General features: G+C 37.0%; 1 protein-coding gene across 2 annotated transcripts in view; it reads right to left on the bottom strand.

Moving 5' to 3' along the window:
• Nucleotides 1–641: 641 nt before the first annotated feature.
• The window catches only part of phr6-4 ((6-4)-photolyase), a 34,886-nt gene continuing 12,337 nt past the window's right edge, over nucleotides 642–23,190 (bottom strand). Inside the window, exons 2-11 of one of the 2 annotated variants that reach the window (XR_006772932.2) lie at nucleotides 17,624–17,732; nucleotides 15,173–15,315; nucleotides 14,302–14,486; nucleotides 12,294–12,523; nucleotides 9,683–9,850; nucleotides 7,664–7,804; nucleotides 6,195–6,346; nucleotides 5,230–5,432; nucleotides 4,829–5,043; nucleotides 642–2,956 (exon numbers count right to left, since the gene is read on the bottom strand). Coding sequence is in view for 1 of the 2 variants with exons in the window: in XM_045743392.2 (XP_045599348.1) it covers nucleotides 4,907–5,043; nucleotides 5,230–5,432; nucleotides 6,195–6,346; nucleotides 7,664–7,804; nucleotides 9,683–9,850; nucleotides 12,294–12,523; nucleotides 14,302–14,486; nucleotides 15,173–15,315; nucleotides 17,624–17,732 (1,468 nt within the window). In the remaining variant the exon portion in view is untranslated. Of the gene's footprint in view, nucleotides 2,957–4,691; nucleotides 5,044–5,229; nucleotides 5,433–6,194; nucleotides 6,347–7,663; nucleotides 7,805–9,682; nucleotides 9,851–12,293; nucleotides 12,524–14,301; nucleotides 14,487–15,172; nucleotides 15,316–17,623; nucleotides 17,733–23,190 lie in introns of those variants that run through there. The other variant, XM_045743392.2, reaches the window with a different exon arrangement.

Raw genomic sequence — 23,190 nt, 5'->3', positions numbered from 1 at the left:
ACTCAAATTGATAATTACTTTGCTTGTGAGCATTTTCACAATGCTTTGCAAATAACTGCCAGAAAAGTATGAATGTGTTTTCTTTTTACAGTGATTTGAACCAGTCATGTGTGCACATATTTCTATTTTTTTTATAATGAAAAATATGACACCAAATTTATGATTAAATACCCACAGACTTTATACTTAAAGACGAAATTAGGCCTCACTGAGTGGGACTTGGGGGATGCCCATGGCATTCATAGTCAGGTACAGTATGCAGTGATAGGGTGGAACATTCAAGTGTTTGAGCAGTGAACCCCAGTTTTGAAGTCAATATGCTGTGTACAAAGATCTACATTTTGATTTTAGTAACTATACACAAGGCAGCTTGTTAAATACTGTTCATATCAATATGAGAGGTTCTACATTATTTAAAATTCCAAGTACAGTGTAACGAAAATTATTATAATAATAATTTTGATTAGAATGTATACAGAATGCTGCAAAATGTTTGAATAGTTGTTACATAAAATGCATACTAATACACTAGTATGCAATGCATTTCAGGCATACAAACTGTACAAGATATAGTACTAGTTTTGCCAAGTATCAAATGCTTTGCTCACATGAACTATATATATACAGTGCAATAAAACATCTTTAATTAAAGAATTCTTTATTGAGAACATATTTACATTAAGAGTTTATACAGATTTTTGACCACTATAAAAAATGTAAGGTCTCTCAAAGTCAATCACTGTAAATTACAAAAACATATGACATTTTCTTATTTTATTCATCTCTTATGACATTTTCATTATTTGTATCCAATCTGAACATCACACATACTTCTCGGGTTGTTCATTTTACTGCTATTTTTTTTTTTTATTCACATTTTGTGGAGCATCAGTTTTACATCCATGAACAAGGGGTCAGCACTAGTACTGCTTTATGCAGCTCTCAGACTGCATCTGTTCCTATGTTGTTTATTGTAACTAAGGCTTTCATAGCACTAGCCACTTTCCACACCCTAACCTTAATTTCAATTTGCACAAATTCATCTTTTTATCTCATTTCAGGTATTTAAACAGAACCACCACTTAGCACTTCACCATTCAGTCCTTTTATGACAAAAAGTAATGAACATTACAAAGATTTTTCAAACTAATGTGCAATATCTAATAAATCTTATTTTGGTCATATATCATCATCCACATGATTACCTGTATTGTCAACCATTAGTAAATTTATGTAGGAATCAATCATGTTTATAATTTTTATCTTCCAACTCTTGCAATAGATTATCTCCAGCTTTTTGTACCGACTTTGCTAAGCACTTCTGAAACATAGTTGCTGTATGTGCTTTGCCAATTGTGTTTGTAACTGTGCTGGCATGGATGGATGAAAGCATCACATAGAATCAACAACTTTAAGACATGTCAAGATTTTGCTATACTATAATTTAACAATTTTAATGCTTATATATATATACACTATATATATTTTTTAATTTGTATATGATCACAGGCAGCAGTTGAGTACAATATACTAGTGGCAAGGTTAACTGTCATCTTTTTAATTTTATTGCATTTACTTTTAGGAAGTTCTTGCTATATTTGTTATAACAAACAAATATTTTCCATATTCTTTTAACATTTCATTCACCCCCCCCCCCCTAGAAGTAAAATAAAATACTGTATTAAAATGCATCCGAGACCAATATACTAATATATACTGATTAAAAGACTACCTTCATTTTCAATATTCAGTGTTTCCTTTTCAATCTACATGCTTGGTGAGGCTTTAGCACACATCCTGATGCTGTGAAGGAAAAAGATTGTCCACAATATATACATGTATATACATTTTAATCTGTGTACAAAAGATAATCTGCCAGTAAAAATAAATAGAAATATGCAGTTGACATAGCATGTAAGGCAATTTATACATCTAAATTTATGAGGTATAATGCACAAATTTAAGACACAATTTGTGTGTTTGAAGCTCAAGATCCAGGAATTAACTACTGGGGGGGGAATTTGTGTAATGTCTTCAAAGTAAAAGCGTCTTATGAATTCCTCTTTAAGAATGGCTTGTAGTGATTGTATTACATTTAGTGGGATAATTAATGTACTTTTACTAAATTTTTAAGTTTGGGTAACAATAAAAACTATACAGACAGGATGAATTTCAAATAAGCTTCAGAAGTTTACATGTAAAATGTCCAGTTCTTAGCTAACTTAATGTTTTTTTTTCTTTATCTTGCAACCAAACAGCTATGAATGGGATGTTCTAAATCAAAATTTTTGACAATGAAGAAATGGTGAATCAGGTACAATAGTCAATCAGCACTAATACTGGGATGCTTTTTATTTTTTTAAATGTGCCAACTGCCAAAAAAAAATATGAGATTACACTGTTGCTACCAGCATATGTCTATTATGCACCCCAGAGAATACAAAGGTCTTATTCAGACCTCTGCATGTTGAGGGAGAAACTCCCTAGATTATGCAGGATGACTTTCCACAAGCCCAACACTGCCAAAGTTTCTGGCACAATAACATGGAGCTTTATCACTACATACTTGCAATTCTAGCTATTATTTTGTGTTTCCTACTCCACTGCTCTGTTCACAGATGGGTATAAGTTTATCGACGGTGTTGGCTATACCATCAGTTTCCCGAAAAACCTGTGTGTCACCTGCCCCTGGAGACTAGCAACTTCTTGCAACTTTGTATGCTCTCTGTCAGCTGTTTTCTCTGCATAAATATTCCTTTTTCATTTGTGGTTTACCCTCAGTGACCTCATCGCTCTGCGGTCTTAACCCTTTGCATCTTATGGTGGTCGAAATCCAATGTTGGCCGTTTCTTATCTCTGGCAAATATGCGACCCTCAAATTTTGATGGGTTCCTAGCCATATTGAAGTTACCCTGAGTGAACTTGCAGACACTGCTACTAAGATGATTTGCACTTCCTGGAAAGGAATTCCTTATTCAGATTTCTACCCAGTCATTCATTCTGCAACCTACAACTGGCAAGATCATTGGGCCAGCATTACAGATAATAAACTACTGCTCTTTGAAAGTGATCTTTTCCCCTTAGCCTTCCAACCACCATCATATTAGACGATGGAAAACGGCTTTGGCCAAGTTGTATATTGATCACACCCACTTAACTCATGGTCACTTAATGGAACAGCATCCTGCTCCTTATTGTCCCACTTACAATCACGCACCCCCTTGTAGAATGTCCTGATTTTCAGGATAAGTCTTGCTCTCCTAATGTCCCTGGGGGTCGCTTGTCTCTCTCTCTCTTTTCCCTTGGGGGAATCCAATACCTTTCATATCACTCGCCTAATGTTCTTTTGTTTTCATACTAGCATCTTTAGTAATATTCAAAAACCTTTTGAAAATACAAAAACAGAATGCTATATAGTCTTCCTGGCTTAGAGCCTTTTATTTTTATAGTTGCATACTTTTCTTATCTGGCTATATAAATTAAACATGCATTCCACCCTTGTCCAAAAAGTATACTGTAGGAGTTTCCAGAGGCTGTAGGAATAAGCTTTTGGACTTTTAAACTGACTCCTTTGAAGATGACCACAGAAAATAATTTATAGATCACACACTACAAACAACAGGAATGCACTTCAATTTTGTACGTGTTTGTGGTTTGCAATACAAAACTCGGCTCGTCCCATTTTTCTTTTGCACAATTATTATATTTACTCAAATGTTCTTTATGCATCCTACATGTGCCAATGTATCCACCTGTGTGGATTTCTACTTTAGCTGTGCAAAACTCGAGACATTCAATGATCTCTGAACTATTTACACATGCGTGCATGCAAGAATATCTGGTTATGTCTTATGGCTAGTGCACACAAGTGTACATGCACACATTTAATAAAATAGTCATTTGCTGAAATATATGGGTTTCTACTATTGGTGACAAGAAGCCTGTTAAGGTAATCGAGATCAATGACTCACCTTGCCCAGGATGAAGCCCACAACGGTTACTTAACTCCAGAGTACCTATTTTCTACTAGGGGGAACAGAGGAAATGTGAATAAATATCTTGCCCTACACAGGAATAAAACTCTGGTCCAATCAACTATGAGCCGACTTCAAAAATCACTGTGCTAGAAGGTTGCATATCTGTGCAAATGATGTGTGGATGCTTTTCCCCAGGTTACTATGACAGAGATTGCATGTGTTGATAGCATAGACATTCTAAACAATAACCATAAAATTATCATTTCTACTGATGATTTATTAATCATTGATTCAATGATTCTGATAAACCCAGTGTCAACCTTGGTCTTCAATCAATCTACAGTAGTAACAAAATAAATATAAATAAATGTTCTAGAGATCTAGCACACGACCAGATCACAGGAAATAAGTAAAGATGTGAAGATCATAACCGCACATTATGCTTTCACGGTGACAGTTTTCTACCAGCTATTTACATGTATTTCTTAGCTATTTTATGGTCATTGTCAGTCAATTCCATTATGCAACATTACTCGTAACAGAAGAGTAACACCGGTGTAAATGCTGATAGTAAATAAGTAGCAAGTGATTGATCCATGTTGAAGCTGCTAAGAGTTCCGGCAACGATTCATTTTTTCTAGAAGGTTATCTACAGTATTTAGAATCGGGTAATTCAAACTTAATACTAGTATTCGTGATCATAAAACCAGCTAACATTTGCAAATGTATATTGTAACTACTGTAAGGTTGTTTATATACCTCCAAGATGATACTGTTCAATCATTACCCCCACACATGGCAGGTATAACTGTCTCATGATATTGGTTTTGTATCAAGACCCAAGATTCTACCATTCTAGGTTCTGTCGAGAAGAGTTGGAATGCTGCACTTGCAGCTTAGCATTCATGATCATCCGAGGCACATTTGAGTCAGGCCTGCACTTGAACTCTATAGCTAGAATCACGCTGGATATCACTTTTGCCAGTCTTGTTGCTTCTTTTCTTCTCGTACTCAGGTGGAGGTGATGGGTAGTGGTCCACAGTAGGAGACTTTATAGCAGGATTAACTAGAATGTTAAAAACAAACAAGTTAGAACATTTCCTAACATTTTATAAAGGAAACTACATATATTATCATGTATACAAGGTATTTAAAAAAAGTACTAAACTTTCAATGTTTTGATTATGTTTGAGGTTTGGGCCTAAATTAAATTCTGTAGCATCACCTGATCAAGTACATCTGTAATACTTACTTTTTCCTCTGTAGTGAGCAAGTTGTTGGTACACCTGCTTCATCCTTTCAATATTGTTCTGGCTCTGCTTGATGTGATCCACCATAGGCATCGGATAGTCACCTCCAACAACACATTTCGCAGCTCGTTGCACTGACTCAGGTGCAGTCCAGGGCTCATGAATATATTTTGTAGGGAAGTTCTTAAGCACAGGCAAATATGTTCTTAAAAGTAAAAGAAATTTATATTTTAATACAACACAAATGCTAGAAATACTGTACTGTAGTTCTATTTCTGAATTCTAAACTTGTCTTAACCCCATAAATTTTCAGTCTTCCTGGCTTGGCGCCTTCTTTTCATAATTATTAACTTCCTCTTAAAAGTAAATTTGACCAGTATTGCTTCCTATTTACAGTATTCCCTACTTTCAACACGTCTCATCATGGCAACACTACAAGTATCTCCAGATGCCTAATTTTATCATCTTTACATACAAATTTTCACCCACCCCTCTATATACTGTACATTAAAGTTAAGAATTGTAGTTGTAATTGTTAAATTTATCAAATTTCTCCAAACAGGAAGTTAAACTTGCTGAAATAACCCTACACCAAACTGGCTTTCAACAACACACATATTGTACAGTGGATTCCTAGTATGATGAAACTTGTTCAAGCAGAATTATGGAAAATTTTCATATATAGTTATGCAGCACTAACTGGCCCTAAATTCATGATTTTGAAGTGTGGTACAGTATTTCTATGTACAGGATAACATCTTGACCCACAAATGTTGAACTGTTATATATGCAATCCTGAGGTTGCACAAAGTATATGGAAAATTACAAATTTTTAATTTTTACCAGAAATAGAATGTCGACTTACATGCAATAAACTTTTATACGAGGATATACGGTATTTTTGAGCCATCGTTTTATACTTATCTTTTTCATTGTAGCAAAATGTTATATCTTATAAAAGGCTTACCTTATATAGTCACCATTTGGATCCGCTTTTCTACCGTACCGTACAGGACAGTAACAATGGAAAAACTGCTGGAAAAATGAAGAACATGAGAGCCACATCCAGGACCCAGCATTTACAGACCAGTCTGCATCCAATAGTAATTCATCAAAAACCTGGAAGAAGAATTTCCATGTAATTATTTTGCTGTTTCTATTGTTCCATTTCAAACTGAAAAGTAAAACTTATGAAAAAGTATGCATTGGAAGTATAGTACTGTATACTTTTACCTGATCTTTGGTGATTGAGGAAATTAAATAATCTAGTGGTAATGCCTATTTTACTTATTATACAATGCAAATTTGCCGTTAGTCAAAGCTCTTATTTAAACAACTATGGTGTAAATGCTATGTCAATCTTTATATTATTCAGTATTGTATATAGAACTCTCCCAATGGCACAGCTTGCCTTAATAATAGATATTGTATATCTATTGTTTATTTTATTTATGATAAGTAGCTTGGATAGGTTTCTTTGGTTAGGTTAGGCAAGATCATTTTGATCTTGCCTGTTAATCATTTTAATTAACCCTTAAACTGCTCCTGTTGCCCTTAAATGATAGACTAACGAGGCTCTTGCTGCCTGTGGACGATTTAGTGTGCCTCGTAATATTCAACATTCCTAAATATTCTATGTAGATGTCATTTGACACTAAGATCCCCTGGCAATCATTTCCCATATTGGAAGAAATCCTTAAAGCCTTAATTACCTCCTTGGCATTATAATAAAAAAATTTGCACCATATCAGGTGAACTACCATCCATTTATTGTTCTAACGCCTATGCTTGGAACCACTGTTGCCGTGCAAATTTCAAGGACTTTTATGACCCAGGAGGATATTTGTGATAAAGATATCCGTTACAAATGATGTACTGTACTTTAAAGTTAATTCACAGAATTTTACATTTTATTTCTTCACTTTACTACTGTATTGCCAAACAAAAATTAATTTTTTTTTCCCAGCATCAGAAAAGTGTTTTATGATATAAAAAAGAAGATATAAAAAAGAAGATGAAGTTTTTAGAATCTCTTTGTGAACCAGGAAATAAACCTAACATGGTGTGTGCGTTTGAGGGTTAAGTGCTGGTTGTGGCCAAGAAGACCTGATTAATCTAAACATGGTCGCTGCTTTTATTGATATATGGAACTAAATTTTTTCCAATACTGGTTAACTCAAGAAACCAGTAAATAACCTGTTAAAGTCCCTCTTTAGATGAGGCAGGAACCACATTCCAATATCCCAAGATTTTGTGTACCTGTACTGAGTGTTAGTAAATTATTTGCAGTTCCAATGGTGCTGGTCTGCTGCGATCCATTCTAGAAATACAGTACAGTATTATATTCTACAGCACTTGGCTTAAAATCTTGACATAGCATACAGTATTTTGTATATACAGTACCATACTGTATGTTTACTGAAGAGGTACACGCACCTTCATACCCTCTTCCCAAGACACCCACAAATCGCCCCGAGTCAGGAAGCAAGCAACAGCATGCCGAGCCACGTTGTGGATCCACCCCTCTTTCCGCAGCTGAGTCATGATGGCATCCACCCAAGGATATCCTGTTTGACCCTGTGTAAATATAAATTTGTAGAAACTGCACTTAATTTTAGAACAAAACAAAAAAGTAATGTGAACATAAGAACAAAGATAACTGCAGAAGGCCTATTGGCCCATACGAGGCAGCTCCAATTTATAACCACCCAATCCCACTTATATGCATGTCCAACCCACATTTGAAACAATCGAGGGACCCGACCTCCACCATGTTACGCGGTAATTGGTTCCTCAAATCAACAACCCTGTTACCGAACCAATATTTACCCAAGTCTTAACTAAATCTTAAGCTTATCCAATTTATACCCATTGTTTCGTGTTCTGTCTGTGTTGATACTTTTAATACCTATTAATATCCCCTTTGTTATATTCATTCATCCACTTGTAAACCTCTATCATGTCACCCCTAACACTGCCTTTACAGTGAATGCAATTTTAGCTTTGTTAATCTCTCTTCATATGACAGGTTTCTAATTAACTTTGCCATCCTACACTGGATACGTTCAAGTGAATTTATATCCATTCTATAGTACGGCGACCAAAACTGAACTGCATAATCTAAATGGGGCCTAATCAGAGCAAGATATAGCTGAAGAACAACACCAGATGTCTTGTTACTAAAGCTTCGATTAATAAATCCCAGTGTCCTATTTGCCTTATTACAAACAATCATGCATTGATCTTTTGGTTTTAAATTCTTACTAATCCTAACTCCCAGATACCTTTCACAATCCGATTTCGCAATCTCAACACCATCTAGCTCGTATCTTGTAACTATCATCATTACCTAGCCTCAAAACTTTACATTTATCAGCATTAAACTGCATCTGCCAATCTTTTGACCATTTCAAAACCCTATTTAGATCGACTAGAAGTGATCGCGAGTCTTTTTCCATGTTTATTTCCCTACAGATTTTTGTACCATCGGCAAATTTGCAAATGTTGCTACTCAAACCTGAATCTATATCATTTATATATATTATAAACAACAGAGATCCCCAGGACAGAGCCTTTAGGCATTGACATAGCTCGAGTGCACGGGGAAGTTGTGTAAAACCCTGGTTTGTGTCTCGGAGAGGCTGCAGGATCCAACTAAGTTCAGTAGAATTTCTGGTTTCAACTCTTTTTGACATGTCGTAGCTCAGTCGATTAAGGCAGCGTCTGGGATGCTCTTGGACGTAGGATCGAATCCTCGTCATGGCCCTTGTGGATTTGTTCATTATACTTGGCTCATAATTTACATAAAAAGAGATGACTACCCAAGAGTAGTCATCTCCCAAGCTTAGAGAAAATCTATCATAGCACTACAGCACTTGTTTTAATAAAGATAATTTAGAAACAGAAAAGCGAGCTATTGTACCATGATTGTTAAGAAGACATGTAGCACCATTCCAAGGAAAATTTTGATACTGTATATCAAGACAAGAATATTTTAAACTTCAGTGAAAATGAATTGAGCATTGGCAAGGTATCGGAAAAAAAAACGCACACACAAGCTGCACAATATAAATGTAAAAGATCCTGTACACAAGAGACATAATTAAAGCAGAGAAGGCAACAAACTCAAATGATTTGCATTTATTGCAACAAGTATAAAATATTCACATGTTATAGTTAAGAATATACTGTAGAAAATTAGTTTTCTAATTCTATGTCACAAACCTTGTTTTACAGAGGTACCCTGTACCTCTCTGAAAGAGAAGTACAGGGTATTTTACTTATATAACTTATATAACAGATACATCATGAACTATTTTAACATGTGAGTGGATGAACTAACAGATGGACGGAGGACAACCATTTTAAAAACAAATTTAATTCTATTAAGCTGTAAGAAGTTAATTATATACTATATATTTAGCAATGCCATTTCAAAATGTAGACTGCACTTACATTGGCCCATTTTGCAAGAGCTTCTGGATTCTTATCCCAAGGTATCTGAACACATATGGGGTTTCCTTCCATATGGTCAAACTTTGGGTTGTTGGTTGCTGCAGTGTAGTAGAATTCTCGCCACAACAACTGACCATGCAGGGACAGTGGCGGAGGAGACTTTCTAATCTGTTGGGTAATCAAAGATAACCAAGTTCTGAGCTACGTATTAAATGAACAATGCAGGGTTGTGGAATGTTTTGTAAATGTGAAGTACTATACAGTACTGTACATACAATAAGCCCACTATTTGTGTACTATAGGAATGCATTCCAGTCTTCCCAGTATCTGATTATTTTCTACTTTCATCCAAAAAAGTGACTACTGTACTTCCTGTACAAATGCAGTAGGTGAGAGCTAGTAAGGTCCCCTCTGGAGAAGGATCACCCACCCCAAATATTTTATAGGCTATCTATAGTGCTATGTACAAGCACTGACTACATAGCTGAAGGACCAAAACATAGCCTTCATGGCACAGAGCATGACAAAATTTAAGGGGTATCATAGCACTCGGAACCAAGAAGGGAGCAAAAACAGTTTAGTAAATTAGTTAAGTCCATTTCCTCATTATTTATAATACCATATACAGTAGTACTTTCTATAAAGCAGGATACGGTACAGTACAGCATTTAATTCTGTACAAAAATTCCATGAATATGAAACAATAATACTGGATATAAACTTATTTTTGATAAAAAAAAAAAAAAAGGATTACCAATTTCTGTGTGAGCCCTAATGGCTCCCTGAAGCTATCTTTCTGAGATGGGTCGCATCAACTGTGGAGTTCTTAGGTATACTGGGGACTAAAGCCAGAACCTGCCCCCCCTGCAAAGAGAGAGCATATGCCAGTCCATTACCTAACTGAGAAGGTATCCAGAACGTTGGTGAACCAAAACAGACAACTGTTGGGTTCAAAGGAGACTGATGACTTGCATCCCACCTAATGAACTCTCCAAACTATTAAACAAACTGTCAAATCTCTCTAAATTAGTGCGAGCTCATTTACCAAACGTCCCCCACCTTACGACCCGAGAAACAGGAGTCTTGGAATAGGGAACCAAGGATACCGGATCCACCCACAAAGCATCCAAGGCAGAATTGGCAGCATGATGGTAGTAGCAGAGAGCCGCCTCCAGACATAGCACATGGTGTACCCCTGGCTGAACCAACCAAGCATCAATAAGCAGAGGACCCCTTTGGAAGCTAGCCAACTCCTTCACTAGAAATGAAGGAACCGGTTGCAAAAGAAGAAACGTCCACCAAAAGAATAAAATTCCCGCCTCTGAAGAAAAACAGGAAGCTCTCCAACCCAACAACCAGAGGCATGAGCTATCAAAAGAAAAGGATTCCTGGACTGAAGGGGAAACTGTAAACTTAGAAGAAGCCAGAAAAGGAAGACCCTGGTCAAAGGACAAAGGAACAAGTAGATTTAAGTGGTACAGGAGCAGGCTGGAGGTGAAACAATGAGGAAGACAGCTCGCAAAACGGTGCCGAGATAACATCGATACAGAACACAAGCTGCAGCAGCTCGGCCAGTGCAGTACCTTGTGGTTACCTTGCGTTGATTCTGGGGATTCTAGGTTCCTGTGGCCCGGTTTCTGACAACCTCAACATGCCTGGTCAGTGTGCAACATGATACGAGGCAACAGTATTCAGCATAAGACGCCAATCAAGAAAAGCCAAGAGAAACGAGGCAACAGTATTCAGCATGAGGTGCAAATCAAGAAAAACCAAGAGAAAGGAGAGCACCAAATGGTCAGAAACTGAAGAACAGCTACGAAGGAAAAGGAAGTGGGGTGAACAAGCTCATGGTAGTTTCGAGAGATTCGATCGTTTGTTTATGTAGATGGGGAGGGTGGAAGGGAGCTCATTAGGTGAGTTGCAAGGCTTCGGTCTCATTTGAACCCAACAGTTGTCCATTTTAGTTCACTGACTTTCTGGATACCTTCAGAAGGTTAGGTGACAAACATCTGCTCCCTGTGCCTCTTTGAAGTGGGACAAGTTCTGGCTCAGGTCCCTGGTAATCCTAAGATATCTACAGCCGACGTGACCTAGTACTGGTAGTTAGGAGCGCTCAGCGAGCTGGTTCACAAGCAACTCCCCAAGAATATAAATTTTGTTCTGCTCTTCCAATTTATTATTTTAAAAGTTACATTTTTTTATTAACTTTTTAGGGTGGCCATACATATATACAAGGAACAAGGGTGATGACAACTTAATTTTTTTGTCTAAGAATGTGGACCATGCTTGGTCACATTCATACCAGCTCTCCCTTGCTGTAATGTACACATGAAATAAGTACTTGCTTGTGTTAAGAGAATTTGTTATTGGTAGGGGGGTAGTGGCAAGCTGAGTTAAACTATACCTCACACACTCAAGTTTTTGTAATTAAAACATTTTTTGTGTAGTTGACATGAACAAATAAGCATGACATTATTAGCCTATTCTGTTTCCCACTTTCATGAGGAAGGGAGGCCTCAGCCTTAAATAAATACAACAGTAATATAGGAAAAGATTACAGATACTGTAATACTGCACAGAGCAATAATGTACATCAACTTCTAAAACGTACCTTTCTATACAAGTCATTAAGCTCGGAAAAAAATCTTCTACAAGATAGACAACCAAATCTAAGGTATGGCGATAGTCCAGTGCGGGATGGATACAAAGACTGTGGAGTCATCTTGGGTCGTCCAAACGAGGCAACCCAAGCTTTGCGCTCTAGATGATGCTCTAGCCTGGTCAGGGCTTCATTCTCGCCTCCCTTCCAACCGGTTTGATTTAACGAGTCTGTGTCAAAACCTAAACAAAAAAGTAGGATTTCAAAAGAAATTTCTATAGTATAATGAACTTTTACTTAAATTTTTTTTTACATTATCTTTAATTTCAAATACAGGTGTGTACAACTTAAGTTAGAAGGATAGCATCATAAAATATTTATAAAAATCATGATCCAATGTAAAAATGTTATTAAAATTTTTCAATAAGCAGATTACAAAATACAATAACTGCACATTACAAAGTAATATGCAAGTATTAAGTATTCTTTACCCTCCCCTTTCAACATACAGTGGTTATAATCACATAAGTACAGTATTAATATATTTTTGGTATAAAATGTTGTCTACAAATATTTGTCCTCAATTAATTTGAATTCAATTATGAATTCCATGTCTTTTATACATGTCTACCCTTCACAATTCTCCTCTGTTTATACTGTACAATACTTGCATTTGCACAATTCCTTGTTCTCCTATATGTATATCTACTCATCCAGTCGCATGTCCACTAAGCATAGCTATCCATTCCCATCCATTTGGGTATCCTAAAACTGGTATAGAAACCACTTAAAGAATTTAGATTTCCTTTATATATAGTCAAATCACCAGCATTACACTGATGACCCCAGTTATCAATGTAATTAGATGATTTGACTAAATGCATTCAGTTCTTGATTATTACATTTTCACTATGGTGGCTTGTAAATGCATGTCCAATCCAAAGCAATCCCCTATATCAAATAAAATACTATAATACAGTATTTGAATACAGTAATTCATTCCTTTATTACTATTAAATATCTAAGTCATGCAATACTCTATTCACTCTATTTGCTCCACATTTAAACCACCCATAAAATCACACTATTATTCCTGCTATTCTGTCAAGTCATAATCTCAGTCTTCACCTCTAAACATCAGAGTAGGCCAAGCTATGACCAACTACACTTCTTCACCATATCCGCGTCTTTCCAGAATACTTTTTTGTAAACACAAGAATCTTGTTTTTCTCCAATATCATCATCTCTACCTAAACTACAGTAAAGAATGTCAGATACTGAATGCAAGATATTCCTTGGGATTAAAAAAAAAGGCCTACGAGCTCACCATAGCCCGTGCTACTTGGAACTTTATGTTCCAGGTAGCCAATCTTTAACAACAACAACAACCACCTTGGGATTTCTTCTGACAATATTTTAAATGCCTTACATTGATTTTGTTAATATATACGGTACAGGTACATACTGGTACTGTACTTCCCTTTCCTATACTCTTTATATCCTTTTCATTTGTTCCAATCTCTAGGAACTCGCTCTCTTGAGGGAGTGAGATAGGTCAATAGACAAGGCCTGACCTATTGACCTATTATATGAAGAAAATTATACATGTACAATATTATATTAGTATCTTTTACATCTATCATCCAATGACTTAAATATTCCTTTTATTCACCATTTTTATCACTATTTCTTAATTTTTTTTTATTCATATTACATTTTCTCATCCCTCTGTTACCATACAATTTATTTTCGACAAATCAATCAGATTTTTACACACTCAGCATATGTTTCATTCCCTCATTCATCCTCTGTTTACACTGCCATACAGCCTTGCATTCTTTCCGTGAAGCATTACCACTTGTTTGCCGATATCTTTCAGTTGCATCAAAATTTGTGTTCCATACATTTTAATTTGTTTTCTTTCATGTCTTCCTTTTAACCATGCTGCATTCTCTTTTGTATAATATAGTTCTCCAATTAGTAGTTTAAACCTACAGTAGTACTTAAATGAATGACTTACCCAGCTCTTCCAGAGTGGGAACTCCATATTTCTCTTCATGGTCATCAGATAAAGGAGTATATTTATCCTCCAGGTCTTTAAGAGTAATTGTGCTTTGAGGCAGAGGTGGCAGATCCATACTCATTAAGATATTTTGGAATGATTTGTACGTAAGAGGTGGTTTGCCGCCATTTTTGTCGATAATTCTATAGGATTTGGAAAAAACAGTTATGTACATTAATTTGTTATATAAACAATCAGACTATTTTCAATAAAAAGAGTGATTAGGATGGTAATACTTTAGTAATACTGTATACAGTGCTCTATTTAAAGATTTTGTAAATTTTATTAAACATTTTCAAGAGTTCACCTTTAGAGAAATTGACAGTCTAATAGCCTTGATTTGAAAATATTTATAATTTGAAGTAACTGTCTGATGTGGAAACATAATTTTTGGGTGTTTTCAATTACCTTTTCTGTAACATTCCATGCCAATTGTTTTTCATGTCTATGGGAACTAAACACTGGTACTAGGATACATCTTTAGATGCCATATTAATCATTAGTGAGTAGAAAATTGGTTAGGAGTAGGCATAAACATAGGAAGAAGAGGGGAAAATTGGAAGACTGGTAGCTAATTTACAAGTAAAATTTGGGCTTTTGCATTATATTTTGTCAGGTAAACTACCAAGGACTGGAGTGCACCTCCAAATCTGGAAACAGTTCCATGTGAAGGTAATTAAGAATTTTGCTTAGGATATGTAGATAACAGTAGGAAAGAAAAAGAAACAATAAAATCAAAGCTTAATTTTCTTAAAATGTAATACATACTGTACTGTCAACATTTTAGTAACCTTAAAAGGGTATAGAAGAAGTCTGCATTCATATTTACTTTTCTGGTTTGTAGAGTGTATGAGAGGTCTTAACAATAACGTTGATGCCCATCTCACGGGCAATGGCCACAATATTTGCATCACGTGCTTTGCCAAATGGCTCGGGATCTTTTTCGAAAGTTAAACATGTTGTGCCCCACTCCTGTAATAAACAAAATAAAAAATCAGTAGTAAAGTACATGTTACGGAATAAAAAAGTCAAGAAGTTTGTACCTCCTTATGCAAGTAAAGGTGCCACTTTAGCTGCATTCAAATTATGCATGACACTAGAACAGCAATATATGAACCAAGACACTGGAAGGATGAAATCACATTACAGTACCATAGTTGCATTATGTAGTTTTTAATCTTAAATCTAATTTAAAGAACAATTATAATTAGGACCTAAAAGTTTGAAGACTTTGTGAACTAAGAAGGGTAGTTTGTCTTTCACACCAAAGACAAGCATATAAAACTTCTACAGTATCTTATTATAATAATTACACATTACAGTATTTGGGATAGAACTGATTTTGATTCGTATGTAAAAACTATAGGCACTGTAATTAGCAGCAATAATCACCATAATGAACCAGGTTACTGTAATCCCATGTTTACCTAGAATATACTAATCATATTGACAGAAGCTTTTTCAGATAAACTGACTGAAAATTTTAACTCTAGTATAAACAAACTCATGGAAACAAAACTTTCAAATAATGTTTTTAGCTTAAAACAAATTATCCCTGTTTCTTCAGAGGAAAACTATAGGTAGTGTAATCTTTCTGTCCAAAGTTCAGTTTTCCACCATAACCAGAGTTGCACAAGCAAGATTATTGGGAAAAAATAAATTAATAGTGCTGTATCCCACAAACATTTCTAATTTCTTTTCACACAACTGAATCACACTACTTAACGCTGTACCATAATTATGAAGTGAACGGTTTCTTTTGAAGAACACAGTATTGTACAATGATTTTATTCTCCTTTGTCTACCTTATTATCATCACAGCCTTTAGTGGTCAGAGATAATAAACGTTACAGTCACCTACCCTACAGACTCCCCCTGTCATCTGCCCTGCCATCACAACACCTTACATGTACCCTGCCAACCAGCTACCAAATCAGGACGTTCAAAGCAATCTACATAGCTTTTATTAGACCAGTACTGGAATATGCAGCACCTGCTTGGAATGTATACCTTGTGAAACATAAAACTAGCATTGAAAAAGTGCAGAGGTTTGCTATTAGTGTCAGAGCTTAGAGGGTTAAATTATGAGGATAAGCTGAAGGAACTGGATCTCACAACCTTGGAGGACAAGAGAAATAGAGGAGATATGATATTGTACAAGATACTGAGGGGAATACACAAAGTGGACAAGGACAGCCTCTAAGTTGAGAGACAGTAGGACAAGAGGACACAAGTGCAAGCTGGAATTGCAAACGAGTCAAAGAAATGTAAGGAAGTACTTGTACCCTGTACAGGTGGTAAACAAGAGGAATGCACTAAGAGAGGTTATGAAAGCCACCTCTATTCACAACTTTAACGAAAAGTTTGACAGAGAGTGATTGTCCTTCCCTTTAATAGCCTAAATTCACACACACACTTTAAAGAATAGTGAAGCTTCAACGCAACCAGCAAATGGTGCGTGCCTCACTGAAACGGGCAAGGTATGCAAGCTGGCCTGACCTCAGCATCGGACATCACCAGACCATCAATATCAGTAATAATAATAATTTGTTTAGTTTGGGACCGAAAGCCTGCATGTATGTATGTATATATATTTTCATGGTTGTATTAAGGTCTGCCTCCCCCCCCCCCCCCCTCCCACAACTGACCCTCTATCCAGGATGCAACCCCACAACAGTTGCCTAACTCCTGGGTACCTATTTACTGCTAGGTGAATCAGGCGAAAGGAAACTTGCCTAACCATTTGTGTCCAGCACAAGAATAATAAATATAAAATTTATTCAATAATTGGTACATAGTATGTTCTGTATATTTAATAAGGCCACTATTGAACTAATTTGAACTAATACACACTGTTTCAGACATTTAAAATGATTCAGTTAGGTTGTTTAAAGGTTTGATAAGTTAGACAAGAAGTTACATTACATTACATGAGCACTATTCCCAATGAAGCCGTCTTAGTATAAAAAGTGAGAATAGAGGGTAGTTGAGAGAATGTGACAAGGGGAGGGAGTGAGGCTGAGGGTAAGTGAATAATGAGAGTGATGAGTCAAGGGGGTAGACATACATCATAATTACAAAATGTCACTCAACATGTGGGAAAATTTTGTTTCTTGTTTGTTAAAGAGGACTGTATGACGAGTTATTTGATCTGGCTAGAATTTCGTCATGTTGGGTAGCCTTGAGAGGAAGCAGGTGTATAGATTTAGCTAAAAAGAGCTTCTGAGGCCATGTACAAGAATCAAGATAGGTTACACACAAAATACAGACCATTACTTACTCTAAAAAGCTCAGGAAGGACGTGCGCTGGTTGGCCGCGGATGACGAACAGGCGAGAATTAAGTTTCCGAAGCGAACTATCAAGGTCCTCAAGACTTTGTAGCAGGAACCTGGAAAAAAAGTGCATATACCTTCTGTTAATGCGGGAAAATAGGCTAAAGGTGAGCGGGGACACTAACCTTTGCTACATTGGACTGAAGGAAGGTTCGATGGCTAGCCCAAACAACTTACACGGGAGATGTACTATCCTGAATTTACCCAAGTTTACCCGAGAGCCACTAACACTAGTGGCCTCGACGAGGGCAGGAAGCAAGCGGCTTGTCAAAGGTCCCCCCTAATCGTATCGTAGCCTAATTCCCTATCTTAGATAGGGAATTAATTATACTGCTATAACTCGTATGATCATCCTCAATCATGGGTTACTACAAAGTAAGGACGCACTCAGCGACATCTTGAGCTCACGTGGAAGGGAAATATATACACAAACAGGGAAAATGAGTGCCGAAATATAATATGGCTTCACCAACCTGAACACTTCAGTGCGTCATGAAACTAGCAAAACTTTAAAACATTTGAATAGTGTTGTGGCACACAGATTGTCAATGACCTCGGTCTCGAGCCCGCTTGTTCATCTATAATCGATATACTGTATATGAACATTTATAATTTGTTCACATATATATATATATATATATATATATATATATATATATATATATATATATATATATATATATATATATATACACATCGTCATTTGTTCAATGACGATGTATCAAATTTTGTAATTTCCTCATCAAAACTAAAGTGCTTAGCTAGATAAATTTTGGGGTTCAGTCCCTGAGTCCATTATGTGCCTCTATAACCCTTTCCATTACCGCCCACAGGATGGGCTTGGGGTGTATGATAATGAACTAAATTTAAGACAGTTAAAGGTTCATAGGTAAACTCACTTGTTGCTGAACCACACAGTGCGGGATTCAAGAGGCACTCATTCAAGACTGAGCTCTAATGCCCTCATTTAAGACTCTCATGCACTCAAGCATCTTCTTCAAGCCCCGCTCCCAGTACCCGGTCTATGCTACTTTCTCAAAATTTAATTTAATAACACACGTGTGTGTTCAAGGGGGAAGAAACTAGAATTGACACGGATGGTCCAGCCCCCTACTGGCTACTGTCTTTCAGATGGAATAGTGGGTGGACAAGGTTATACAGACAGACTGGCGGGCAATCTGACATTCAAAAGACAAGAGGTCGGTCAGTTCGACATTCAGAATTCGGTCCATCTGGCAAGCGGTCGGTCGGTCCAACAATAATAGCGATAACTAATAACAGCGATAACTAATAACAGCTACAATAACAGCTATAACTAATAATAATAATAATAATAATAGCGATAACTAATAATGATAATAATAGCGATTAATAATAACGATAAATAATAATAAAAATAGAATTAATAACAAACATTTACAATAATTCTAACGGCTAGGCTTACTGAACTAACTAGGCTTAAGCTTGGCAACAACTGCCACTGGGAGTTTTCACCACCTTGAGAGGTGAACTGTTCATTGACAGTTGAGAGGCGGGACCAAAGAGCCAAAGCTCAACCCCTGCAAGCACAACTAGGCGAGTACCTGCTGCGAGAGATCTGACCAACTAAATTTTGCCAGCAAAGGAATTCGCATGCCTTAAGTCACTATATAATTGACTGAAGAACAAGAATTTAGAGAATTATATAACAAATAACCGTGTACCGTAACGTTAGTCCCTTGTAACCTCTTAAACAAACGTCTGGCAAATTAATAATGTAACGAACTTTGTATTTTGTTAAACTTTTGTACCTAGTTCATCAATGCTGTAACTTGGTCAGTTTAGCGAAAACTGGCGTTCAGTTCCTCAATTCATTATGTACCTCAAAACTTGTCCACTGATACCTGCATGATGGACATGGGATGCATAATAAATTCATCGACTTGAGAATGATCCAGGACGGACCGAAACGTCGTCGTCCCTTCACTTTCTAGTGTGTGGTTTGGTCAACAAATGAGCTACACTCAACAAATTACAACTGTTCAAACACCGCCATATACAGGACATGCCCCATAAAGGTGTGTCTTCCCTGGACTGAAGGCAGTGAGCGCCTGTAAGGCTTCTTTAATTGCTAATACTTCTCCAACAACACATCTGTACACAGGCTATCATTGTATAGTTCCCCACTAATGCATGCAAGCACGCAAACGCGCGCGCACCTGCCCACGTACATACACACAAACAAATGCCTGTCGATATCAAATAATCATTAAACCTCACCTAGTTACACAATAATTTATTAGCCAATATATATAATAATTATTAATAGTATTAAATTACTGAATGTCTCGCCACAAAATGTACAGGGGGGTTGTGGAAATTGCTACAATATTAATACTGAAAAAATCTGTATATTAAACTTGTCTTTGCCGAGTTTCATTATGTCGAGCAAAACTTTTAAAACTGAAAACTTTCTCAAGCCTCATCTGGACCAGAAATAAATTCCTGCAAGGGGCTCTTTGATAGATAGGCTTCACGAAGCCCACGCGCCTTCCGTCATAACGTCCCCTTGAATAGCACGCCCCCGCCCCAATCCCCACCTTCCACTCTCGTAGGCTGTTAAGAGTAAGGCAAATGAGGTAACTTTCCCCGTACCCGAGAGAATAGAGGGTGGTGAGGCAAGTTGACCAGACTACACACTAGAAAGTGAAGGGACGACAACGTTTCGGTCCGTCCTGGACCAGTCTCAAGTCGATGAGGTAACTTGGAGGTGGTGAGGTAACTTTCTCTGTACCAGAGAGAACTGAGGTGGTCAGGTAACTTATGCGCACCCTGCGAGATGAGAATTTTTAGTATCACATAGCTAGATCTTAACACAAACTATGTAACCCTTCAAATAGTCAAGGGTAGCTGCATAAATTACCACGTACCTAAATATTTTAATAAGAAACGAAATCCCCAGTTTTAACGTTAAATTTAGGAGTTGGACTTCTCCAAAGGTTATTATTAGCATCAATCTCAACCTAGTGAAAATAAACAGCTTGTAAACAAGAATTTAAAATTAAAAGCAAATATTTAACATGTTAAACCTAACTCAGTCGACCCTCTTCCCCCTTCACCGCAAAAATTCAAATTGTACTTTTACATAGTTTAATGTTACGCTAATGATTTTCACTATGAAATTTTCGTACTGAGTTCTTGACCGTTTTCGACATGTAATATTTATAAATTTTAATATCCCAGTTCGAGACTCGAAAATGCCCTAGAATTCGGTAACGTTTAGAGTTTAACTCTCCTAGACTGATTACCTTGACGCAAATACCCATCATAGTACATGCATGCTGACGCACAGATCTTCGTTACATGGGGAGGAGAGATGCTATTCCTGCACCAACGAAATATAAATTACCTTACAGCACCGCAACATAATTTAAACTACAGGGTCCAGGTGTTTAGGCCCCACGCCACATTCCGCGCCCCCGATCCACGTTTAGGGTCCCAGGCCACATTCAGGGGCCCCGATCTACGCGTAAGGGGCCCCGATCTATGCGTAAGGGGCCCCGATCTACGCGTAAGGGGCCCCGATCTACGCGTAAGGGGTCCCGATCTACGCGTAAGGGATCCCGATCTACGCGTAAGGGGTCCCGAAACATGCCAGAAATTGAGAACCTGAAATGTAGAAATGGCAAATGATGTCTATTTCAACCCAAGAAAATATAGGCCTAAGGTAGTGAGAGTGGGCATGGAAACCGGAAGGCCAGTGCAACACGAGGGGAAGACCAGTGCAACTTTTTTTCGAAAACGAAAGGGAATTAGGAACATACAAAATTTGTCTCAAAAGGGCACATATCAACAGAATCACATCAGCGAAAGAACGCAAAGCTGGCACACTTTGGAGCCCCATCTACAAAATGCAAGTCGAAGCAAAAAAACAAGAACGTTCCGAGATACAAGGTACCTCATGAAAGACTAGCAAGGAAATTACAGGCACATTTAAATAAGTGGTAGAATACAATAGATAAAACACTGAAAATAAAGAATCGTGCTAAATGGGAATGAATCTGAGTGGAGAAATGTAGTGAGTGGGGTACCACAGGGGGTCCACTTTGGGGTCAGCCCTTTTTGTCATATAATCAATGGCATAGATGAGAATATTACAAACCACAACATCAAATTTACAGATGGCACCAAGATCTATGGTAAAATGGGAAATGAAAAGTATGTACTCCACAAATGGACTGGCAAATGTTCTTTTACATCAAAAAATGCAAGCTTTGCATGTGGGCATAACAACCCACCTCATAACTACCAGCTACCTTCTTTTGAGAATTAATTATTTAATTGCGTTGTCTAAGATCATTGACTAAAGGCTAGACCTATTGTCAAAGTAGACATGGGGGATGTTAAACAGGTGCAATATAACGAGATGTTATGGACGGAGGCTAGAGGCAAGGAGGAACCACTGGGATGAACCTTTGTAAAGGAAACAAGATACTGTACACATAATATACCTGTATACATGAAAGATCAATTTCGAAATCCGCACAATAATATAACGCACTGGAGTGAAAATTATAGTAGGAAATGACGAACAGACTCGGTAGAGCAGGGGTGCCATTGGTACAAAAGGACACTATGAACGCCAGAGGCCCACGGCTTTTCAACATTCTTCCATCAAACTTAAGAAATATTATCGGAACACTAGTGAAGGCTTTTAAGAGGCAATTGGGCACGTTGCTGCAGGAAATGCTGGGTTCTAATGGGTACGTGGGTCTGCGGGCAGCTATAACCTTCCTTACTGATCAATTATCACCAGCCTAGCTAGCCTTGCCCTCAAACGGGTTTGGCAAGTATAATAATTAAAAACGAAGTATAGGTAAACTATATGTACTCCCTAGTTCACAGTAACCAAGTGGAAGCTGGAAGTAAGTAATTATCAAAAGAAGGCACCAAGCCGGGGAGGCTATTTAGCACCATTTGTGGAAGCTAAAAAACGCAAATCGGTCTTTAAGAAATTTTTGTCATCTTGGACTACGTGTACAGACTTTTTCTAAGATAAAACTTAAAAGAGCTGTCTCTAAATTCTTCTGTTTTTTTTTCATTTATATTGTGATGCTGGGCGAGATTAATTTTGCCATAAGAGTTCAGAGTTGGTCAGCTCAACATACCGTATTAACACCTGCGCATGTTAAGCTGGCCAACGTAAGAACTGCCTTTAGAAATTTGACCAAAGAGTCATTCAGGACCTCGTATACTTCCGTTACAGACTGGGTTAACCTTAACTGTTATTTGAAATAGCCTATATTAATTTGCACACTACAGAGAATGATTAAAAGACTTTATTGAGGTTGTTGTTGTTTAAGATTCGCTACCTGGAACAAAAAGTTCCAAGCAGCACATTTAGTATCTTCCATATGCATTTGTTGAGTAGAGTAAATCATAGGAATAAATGTCGCATACAAAATTAACAAGAGGCTAAGCATATTTAATTTGAATATAAAATGTTCTACATTATTTATTCTAATAATTAAATTC

Source organism: Procambarus clarkii, chromosome 31 (assembly GCF_040958095.1).
Source record: "Procambarus clarkii isolate CNS0578487 chromosome 31, FALCON_Pclarkii_2.0, whole genome shotgun sequence".
NCBI lineage: Eukaryota > Metazoa > Arthropoda > Malacostraca > Decapoda > Cambaridae > Procambarus > Procambarus clarkii.
The sequence above is the reverse complement of the archived record's forward strand: the minus strand, read 5'-3'. Positions and strand labels throughout refer to the sequence as shown.